General features: G+C 34.0%; 1 protein-coding gene across 2 annotated transcripts in view; it reads left to right on the forward strand.

Moving 5' to 3' along the window:
- Positions 1 to 9,928, forward strand: part of RPGRIP1L (RPGRIP1 like) — a 77,219-nt gene extending 67,291 nt beyond the window's left edge. For both annotated transcript variants that reach the window (XM_086620775.1, XM_086620776.1), the window contains exons 25-26: positions 5,602 to 5,735; positions 9,178 to 9,928. In XM_086620775.1, coding sequence (XP_086476901.1) covers positions 5,602 to 5,735; positions 9,178 to 9,290 — 247 coding nt within the window. In that variant the 3' untranslated portion in view covers positions 9,291 to 9,928. The remainder of the gene's footprint in view (positions 1 to 5,601; positions 5,736 to 9,177) is intronic.
- Positions 9,929 to 10,491: the final 563 nt, after the last annotated feature.

Consider the following 10,491-nt stretch of genomic DNA (forward strand, 5'->3'; position numbering starts at 1 on the left):
TCTGTGCATTTTAAACCTGGCCTAGTTATGTCTTTGACACATGTTTTCTATCACAACCCTTGCAAACTAATATCAGAGATTTTTTTCAGCTGAAACAGGAACTGAACTAAACTAATGCTTTAAAGCTCAGGAAACCAAATTATCAAGATATAAATATCATTGAAAATTGCCTGCACATGGTTTAGTCTGACACTTTATTAGTGTTTATGCTATGCCAGATTATAGGAGCATAGATAGTGTTTTAGGGATATTAGTCATGTATCAAGTTTTCAGGTAACTTTCTCCCTGTCACAATTCGTGTTGTGAGAAATGATACTCATAATGATCGGGTCCATATTTGAACATAAATTAATAGATATATCACATGCTATTTTTGTCTTTCAAAAGGAGAATTGCTTTAGTGAATGTCCCTTGAAGAAGATAAGTGTACTCAGGTGTTAAGAGATATGAATATAATACATAAAATTACTGCTAAATCAAAATTGGAACTGTAGCCTAATCCTGTAGTTGAAACAGGAGCCAACTAGGCTCTAAAAATAATGAATTTGACAGCTTTATACTCTTTTAGTTCATACTTACAAAAAAATAAACGTAGATTGACATGACATTTATATGGGAAACTATTTGTTGGGAGTGGGATTTTCTGTTCATTAAAAGATAAGATTTCAAAACAAAGTTCATTTTTCTTTGATTTCGATTTCTTTTTTTGATATTGAATCATTGTAAGAGTTTATTAGAAATATTGATTTTGGTTCCACATTTGAATAAATGGCTTTAGTGGCAGAAAATGCAAGAATATTCAGTATTCAAGAAAATACACTCCTAAATAGAATGACATAAAATCTAAAGTATATGAGCGTGAGGTAGTAGGAGACTAGGAGGACTGTTTGAAATCCTGTTTAGGTTAGTGATCACTGCCTACCACAAAGATGGTTCTTCTCTTTTGACAAGCATCTTTGTCTTTATGTATGTTTTCAGACAGACAATGTCTCTGTCATTAACATGGAAATTTTGTCAGAACACTTGCTTTTTCTTATAGCTCTGTTGTGTGACATGGGTAGCCTTTTTGTTTTGTTTCTTCTCTTGTATAATAGGGGTTCAAATTACATTCTTTATTTATGTTAGGAAGCTATACTTACTAATGTGTGTAAAACTTTGGTGGGAAAAAAAAGGATACAAAATTATTATTTTATGATTTGAACCCAATAGTTAGTTACTTACATGTCAAAGTCTTTAAATCAGTTAATAACAGGAGGCATTTCTGGCAGTCCATTTAACTTACTTTAACTGTGTCACAGTTACCTTTTATTCTTCACCCTGTTTGTATTCCATGTTGCCTTTCAGCATTTTAAGAGTGAAGAAATTTGAGTCATGTAGAGAAACTCACCTGATTCCTCATGCCAGATTGTACTTGGAATGCTCGCAGACCTGGCGGTAGCGTATAGGCTTTTCTGACAAGTGTCAGAAGAGACATATGTGAAGAATGGAGGAATCCATTCTTCTAACAGTCACCCTGCTGTGATAACAAGAGTGAACAGGTTTATGCAAGAGGTTTCCAGGCTGATCCTGACAGATGCATCATTTCTTGGTAGGAAATCATTGTTACTCCAAGAGACTGACTATATGAAGTCATTGTTCTCCAAAGTAACAAAATCTATGCATCCACCTTACAGGAGTTGAGTTGGAAGTTATTCCAGCTAGAGCTACAGCTCTAACTGCCGGTTTCTAAGCTCTGTGGCTGAGAACAGGGAAGCCCTGAAAGCTCAAATCATTTCAAAATCTAAAATAGGAGCTCTGGAGCTGACTGTTGCTAGCCCTTCTGCTTGATAGAATATCCTAAAGCCGTGGATCCAGCAGCTCAAGATGGGAATGACCAGAATCCAAAAATAAATATATATATGTAATTTTTTTTTTAAATCATACTTTTTGTATGTTGAGGTTATGGTTTTTACTTAAAACATAAATACAGCATGTGTACGGTGTTAGCTTCACATTAGTATGCCATATTAACACAAGGTTTTCTCCTTGCTGCTTAAAAATAACTGATCTCTGGAATAAAGAATTGGAATCAAAGTTGCCCACATCACAGCTTTGTCCAGGCACTCTAAATTCCCTGCTGGGGATCACACTTTTAAGTGTTATCAGTAAGACAAAAATAAATATGTTGCAGGTTTTTCTGCTTCATTGTAAAGCACATAAAGCTTAAGACAAGTATTATTTTTTACTTTTCTTTTGGCCCCTTATTAGCAGACAAGTTTCATTTAGTTCTCTAGTTTTTCATGCAGTGGCTAGCAAATGTTTTCCCACATAGTGCTTTTAACAGGATGTCAAGATTTCTTCTTGTTCTATCAGTAGGCTTGGGATTCCTGCAAGGAAGTGAGTACTGATACCTAGCGTTGGAGAAATGGGCTAGAAAGAAAGTCTAGGATCCTAGAGAGAAGCACAGGGGAGGAACACTGTACATAGCTTTGTTTATGTAAGAAATCCTGGTATGAATTTGATATTCCAACTTCCGTCCAAGTTTCTTACATGAGTGAGGCAGTGGTAAGGTAAGACAGGATACGAGGTGCACGTTTGTGTGTTCCGTGCTGAAGCAGTGAGGAGTCTGTTTATGTGCAGTATGTTCCAAGGCAATGTGAACCTTGTCTTCTTAGCCAGCTCAACCTGAAAACAAAACTCTTGCAATTTTTGGTAAATGAAGAAAAATGTTAAAGCATACTGAATATCATATTTAAATATATTCTAAATGTAAAGCATTTGTAATATTTTTTAAAAATACAAAAATTCAAGTGACTGTGGTACCATTCTTGCAGTCTACTAGTTGAAGTATTCCCATGGGATCCAGAGTTCAAACCTCCTCCTTCCTGATTAGCAGCAAAGATTTAATCCAGTATAGGCATATGGAACTATAAGGTGTTAGAGGTGCAGTTCTTTCATTTGTTTCATTAAAGCTTCCTCTATTCATGTAAAATGCTTGCATATGATCTGAACCAGAAAGTGGACCAGTATGACCGACTCTCCACGTTGCCTATAAGGTTCTGTCCCAAATGTTACCAGGCTTGCTTTTAATTTATGCTTTAGTGGAAATTTTAGTAGTAGTTGGTAACCTTAAGTGATAAAAATTAATCCAGCAGTAATCTCCTTCTATCACTGTTTTAACGCTAAGCTGATTTCTCCAATTGATTTAACTTAACATTGACACTGAATCATAACAAAACTGATCTGTTTCCAGTACTCAACAGTTTTATCAGTATTCTTACAATTTTTAATTTGTTTTTATTTAATTTAATATTTATCTTACACATCTAAGTATTTCTTTCTTTTTGATTGAGTTTTGGCAGTGTTGCTGCTGCTTAGTTCTATGCCAAGATCTTAAGTTAGATCCATTATACTCAATCAAGCCACCTGCTGTTGGAAATAGCTGTGATATTTTTCTTTTTTTGCCTCCAGAAATATTTTAAAGAGGTGTCTTAATTTGGAAAGGTGTCTGGTTTTAGTGACAAATATTTAGATATGTATTTTCTATAATAAATATTTGTTAATAAGAGCCAAATACAAAGATCAACCACTCTAAAAGCATATTGCAGTTGTTATGTTTGAAGTCTTTTAGGAAGATTTGATTTTATTTTGTCTAAGATATCCTTTTCTGTAGACTTGGATTCTATGCAACTGCAACTTGATTGTTACTCGTTTGGAATTATGCTTATTGTAACATCTTTAGGCTGTAAAGCTCACAAGCTTTCACAGTTTGAATAACTTTGCCAAGACATACCAAAAAAGTAGTTAGCTCTAAATTCCTGTCATTTTGTCAGTCTCGGTGTTTTTGGCCCCAACTCAAGCCACTAACTCAAGTCAGCTCCAGCACAATACTGGAATTACGTGTTTAAAAGAAAAGCCATACTTGGATGCAATGAGTGTAATTTAAGTTCACAGAAGAAATGCAAATATTTTATGTAGTTGTGGGGCTTACATGTTTGGGATGGACAAACAGGCTGTGTTTGGACAGCACAGTAAATACTCAAAGGCCTTTGGATCCAGGCTGTACTCATGGGTAGTTTTTTATGTGTAAAACGGGAACAGAATAACAAAGATAAAATATGAGACGTATTGGTCAGAGGGAACAAGTGCAGGAAAAATTGCTGCGTAAGGTCCAACTTTAAATAATGAATACACAAAACAACATTAGAAAGACTATTTTGAGAGAACTGCCTTTAGATTCCTGTTATTTTTGTGGAATGGGTTCTTGGCTAGAATATGTTCTCCAAGTATCTAAAAGAGGTGTGAAAATTCTCAATAACTTTCAGCGAAATATTTTACACTTGCTTCATTGAATAGGGCTAGTATTTCTGATATCAGGAAAACATTTCATATGGTTTGTCTTTCTCAATTAGTTATCTCATGTCTCCCGCCCCACGTAATGTAAAGCCAAGAAAATGCATGGCTGTAGATGTACTAAGGCTAGATCCAAATTATCAAGTGGTGCAAACCAGAGAATCTCTAGTGCAAAGCAGTTGTCGCTAATGGTCTGATATTCACAGAAAATAGATTTTTTTAGGATAGTTTTGAGAATTCAGAATACTATTTGATCCTATTGACTGAATGTCTCTCGCAGTGGAGTACATTGGAAGTAGGTGCTTCTGGAACACATCTTCAGTTTAGTTTAGTCCAGTTCAACAGGAATCAAATTAACGTGTTCCAAGACTACTATGCAAATAAAGCACCATAACTGGGGACAACTGAAAAGTTTTACTTCATAAGCAGGTTCCGCATCAAAGCTGAAATAATCTTACAGGTTCATCTTAATTAATTAATTTGATTAATTTAACTAACTGAATTAAAATATTTGAACTCTTTTAACAAGTTTATGGTATTAAAAGCTTTTAAATTTATTAATTTATTTTAATATTTTTTAATATTATTAAAATATTTTAAAATATTTTAACCAACAAAACATAATTACATTTTATGTAAACCTTCCATTATTTCTTCCGAATTATCTTTATGTCTTCACATTGAATCATTTGCATGGTATGGTCAACACAGTAAAAATTAAAAAAAAAAAATAATTACACCCCCCCCCTATATTTTTTAGATATTTTATATAAAAAAATTAGTTTTGCTTTAAAAGTCTCAAAGTACATAGATACAATCTTGATTTTCACCTATGGAGGGTAAATATTAAAAAAAATTAAGTGACTTGAACGGTTAATTCAGCAGCTGAGCTAAACAAACTTACAAGTTTCAAATGTGAAAGTCTTTAATCCTTAGACTTTTCTGCCTGTCACTGCCATATGAACAAGAATTGTGCCACAGGGTGGTGGGAAAGGGGGATAAAAATGAAAAAATTCTGTAAGCCTGCAGATCTATGGTTGTAACCTTTCTGTCCTAGTACTGCTAAATAATGCTAAAGAAGGAGAGAGGCTTTAAAAGAAAGGATCTCAGGGTATTCTTATGGAAAATGTTGAGTATAATTGATAAAGAGTTCTGGTTTAGTCTTAACTGATAAAACAGAGCATGTTTATTGCTTTTTCTTTCTGATTTTTGAGTTAATTTCAACCTTTTTTGAAGATTTCGTTGTTGGTTTTTTTTTTTAATGCTTAGACTACAATTTACAGTGGTCAGTGATCCTCCAGAAGATGAACAGGATCTCGAATGTGAAGATATTGGTTTCGCTTATGTCAGTTTGAGAGAGATATTCCAGAAGCAAAGAGATATTGTTGAGCAAGATATTGATGGTAAGTTTTAGAAATTACTTTTTTGTATTCTTTCATACCCTAAAAAATGTGTTGAATTTCTGCTTTTCTCTGCAAGCTTTACTGTGCCAGTAATTGCTTGACATTGTTTCAATAAGAAATTCTTTAATATTAACTAATTACTTCCATGCATGTTTGCAAGTCTGCAAAAACTTTTTTTGTTACTATTTTGCGTATTATTATTTCTTAAAATGTATTTAAAAAAAACCCCACAAAACCAAACAGCATTCCCAACTCATAATAATTCATTTATAAAACCTAAGAACTTTCAGGACATGTCCACTTAGTATAATTCTGTATTTTGTACAACATAAGTCATGATAGTGAAACTATAAATACATATTTTGTTATTAAAATTTATGTCAGTAGCTCTGTATTGCTGATGTCTGTATCTTATCTGAAGTTACGTTATAACCCCCAGAGTACTTCAAGCTTGTGTCCTCCATATTAAACCTGTATCTGAGGCGATATGAAATACTGGTGGCTTTGGTTAGGTGTCAGTTTAGAGTAAGCATCCTACTGTAACAGACTGTGAACCAACTTTGACCGTGGCTCATTAAGGCCAGGTGAGGTGAGTAGGCAGTGTGGAATCTTCTGTTTCCTGGGTCTTATGACAGCATCTTTATGATGCTGATATGAAGACTCGAGAAGGCTACCCGGTCCTTTCCTAGGCAGCAAAGGAAAATGTTCTTCTTTCTTAGACTTTCCTGTTCCCCAAGGTGGCTGGGACATAGTTATCGATGGTGCATTTTTCTTCTTAGCTGTTCCTCTCCATCCTCTTTCCCCATTGAAGTAAAGCTCAGTGAAGAAGCCAAGAGTCTCTCTGTTATAAAACAGTTGCTCTCCTATAATGGTAAGAGAACCAGCTTGATTACTAGACACGGTGCACCTTTGCAACAGCAAGAATTGTAGCTAGCCCTAGTAGAATGCCAAGCTAGTGTGACTTTGCTACTTCTGCTGCTGTGTCTAATCACCATTCCTTGAGTGATGGGGAGCTGAGTAGTGAGCGAAAGAAATAGGCTTTCTTATCCATTTCCATTATCATGCATGATTTGCATCCATGCTGTAGCTAAAATACTCAAAGCATGTATCAAAGTTCCAGGAACACGATAAGCAAAATTCTAAGAAGAATCAAATTTCCATACCCTGGAAAATAATATACAGATTTGATGCACTTCTTACTGTGGCTGAACCACTTAATCTTTTCTCCAACAATAATTTTTCTCCAAGTAGTTGTGTGAAAGTGCATCTCCTCCAAAAAAAGTATTTCATAGTCTCTCACTGGAAAATTGTTTTGTTCTGGATTTTATGGCCATAGTTCCCATTTTGTCATAATTCCCGTTTGATAAGATTGATTAGTGACATAAATATAATTTTGTACCCTTGAAAGTCACCTTTCACAAAACTCTTAAAACTCCTAATCGTCATCCGAGATAATGACAGGAAGGACTGGTTTTTGTTACTAGTTGTTTTTCTGTCAGAGGTAATCATTACTATGTAATGACAACTACTTCAGTATTGTGAGGAGCATTTCTTCCCCTAATCATAAGACAATTGAACCAATTTTTACTTTGTGTACATTGTATCTATGAAAGTGATAGTAATAGATAAGAAATACTTCTATTCTTATTCCTATCCATGCTTCTTCCCTTCCCTGCAGATGCTGTACAATTTCGATTTTTTTTTTAAATTGCATAAAATCTATAACCATGTTTTCTGAAAATTTAGAACTTTCAGAGAATTGAAATGAATTTTACATTACTATATGTCAAGTCATGGCAAAAGTAGAATATAACGCTATTATTTTCTTGGACAAAGTCATTGTAAAAGGATCTGTTCTTTAGATCTGGACACAGTCTTCAAGTAAATGTTACAGCACAATAAATAGCATTCCTAAATAATCTCCTAAATAATCTTGTACACATTCTCTGAGATTAATATTGGTTTGAGGGGGAAAAAGAATAAACCTAGACACAGGGAAATTCATAAGACGCTACCACATGAAGATCTAATAATTCTTAAGTTAGATACCATAAACTTCATCCTTTTGAGGACTGCAAGCATGTATCTTTTTCGTGTCTTATTCCTTTCATTGCTGATTGTGTGACAGTGGCCCACATGAAATTTGAAGCAATTAAGTGAATGACTAAGCAAGAGGCTGGATTAAAAAAAGAGTATAGACAAGACATATAACAATATGTCTCCGAGATAATATGATGATATTAAAGCTGATAAATTAGAATTATGTTATCTTCTGATATCATTAATTGCAGTTATCCTACTATTCTTATAAGGAGGAAGAATTATGTCCCCTGAAGTCTACTCTTTGAGAGTTCACTGAGTGGTTTGTCCAAGGCTACATGAAATGGTTTGGATCTCTAAGAATAGCATCCAAGCTGTCCTATAATACCTCTGTCATTAAAGTAAATGGAGGAAGATTTATCCCACGTTTTTCCTTCTCCAGACCTTTTCTGAGCAGTCCCAGCATCCTAGAATTTGTAGCATGCAGTATCCTTGCATGTTCCGGAGTACTTATCCCAGTTTATATAATAAATACATAACCTTCCTATTCGTCTGCTGTATAATTTCCTTTGAAAAAACGTGCCATCAAGATTATTTGGTTTTATTCAAATTTCTTCTAAAGTCATGTTAGGCAGCCTCGTTGCTTTTTATGCAGGACTGGGAAAGAGCCTCGTTTTTGACTGTTAGCAGCATGTTTTTAATCACAGCAGCACAGATTGTGGCCCTTCGGGCTTACTTAGATATTGTAAGAGAGTGCAATTTTAAATCATTTTAGCTGATTTCTGTAAAATAGAAATTTTAACTGCTACTTTAAAACCCACATACACGAAGATGAAGATTGTTGAATACTTTAGGGGAAATACTCTGTCTATACTTCACTATTTTACAACACACAGAAGCCTGGAATTAAAATAATTTTGCATTGCACCAACTGGAAAAAACAATTTACTATTTAAGTACTAATAACTGTCCAGGCTGATTTGGACCAGTCACACATACAGTGTAGAAAATGCATTAATCAGTATATTTTTTACTCAAAACTATTTGTAAGCATGCGTATATGCCTTTAATATATTAGAGTTCGAATCATCTCATTTACGTACTGTGAAAAATAATTAATTTATGTAGACAGTCATCATACTGTAAAGAAATAAATAAAGCTTGCTTTGTTTCTGAGTTAATAATACTCTTACTGATGTACATTCTAGTTCTTAGAGTGCTCAGTTTCCAGTAGGCTGAGTGCCTGAACTGGAAGATTTCTTTTTTATTTATTTATTTTTGCTCTGTTTTAAGCATATGCTACGTGCCTTTTAACCTGTCCAAATGGTAAGGAAAATAATCAGAACAAAAGCGAAACCTTCAATGAAATTGCTAATGCTGTTTTCTGATGTCTCCTTTCCAGTTTTCGATTCTCAAGATGATAGTGCAGTAATTGGAAAGCTCAAAGTAACAGTGGAAGCCTTCCATGCGCTGCGTTCGGTCTATGAGGAATGCAAAGATGACTCGGAGGCATGAAAGGGAAGTCTGCCTACAGAAGTTCCTTCTCCCAGTGTAAATACATGCTTGATAGTGCTTCAAAGATGAGATCTTTGTAATTCTTACGGTGTATTTAATGTATAATTTATATGAAAAGGACTCTTGATTCGTAGTTGTAAAGTTTTGTATACTTTTCAGTCTGTTTGTTTTTCTATTTCCCCCCTAAGGCTAAGAATCTCTCCACAATGGACAACGTCTTGTAAATAATTAATATCTACATGATTGAATGATGTGCTTTATTTGCATTTTCAAGATTTTTCCTACATAAGACAGTAATAAAAATGCAAGTCAAATTTTTAATTTTTAATAAAAAAACCATAAGCCTTAGAAAACTGATTAAAAATACTTTTATGTTATCCCTAATCACCCCACTAAATGGAATGCCTGTGATTAGCCTCATTAAGAATTTTATACTGTGAAGATTTTATTAAAAGCAATATATGAAAATTACTTGGATTAATGTGTTAATCTGCCTCTTTAAAATGCTAATATCCATTTTATGCACATTAAATCTCAGTATGTGTTTTCTTTGATGCATGCAGTTCCTATCAATTAAATATAAAAAATGAGGCTAGTTGCAGGACTTATTAAATTACTGCAGCCTTTTTTTAAATAACTTTTACCCTTCTACTAACATTATAATCAGCTGTTTATGATTATCATGATTTGAAGTAGAGGGAGGGCAGGCACAATCATTTTTCTGTACAGTAAAAGATTTACTTTCAGCCAACATCTGTCAAAGCACAAAAAGAAGCCATACAGAATCAGATTTTGCTTCACCTACTTTAAGCTTAAGGGACAGGCAACTGTTTTCATTTGGTTTTGTCACTTTTGGAACTTACATCAAATATATACAATGAATTCTTGTATCTGAATAACCAGTGTCTAGCTTGGAAAGTTAATTTTCCAGCTTTTAACCAATCTCAGTGAAGGATTTAATTGATATTTTTAATGGAGCTGTGAATCAATGCTGCAAAAGGATTGTCTCTTGAGAACGAGGATATAATACATTTCATTTTTTAATTTACTTTTTTATTTGTCATTTTCTTCAAAGGATTTTATAGGCTGTGGATTTCCACTGTTTGCAAACAGGCTATGTTTCTTCATAAGCATATGTAAAGTATTCAGAGAGATAAGTAATTTATTAAAATCTACCTAATTTGCCGTGATATATTAAATC

This window comes from Tauraco erythrolophus, chromosome 15, assembly GCF_009769465.1.
Source record: "Tauraco erythrolophus isolate bTauEry1 chromosome 15, bTauEry1.pri, whole genome shotgun sequence".
Classification (NCBI taxonomy): domain Eukaryota; kingdom Metazoa; phylum Chordata; class Aves; order Musophagiformes; family Musophagidae; genus Tauraco; species Tauraco erythrolophus.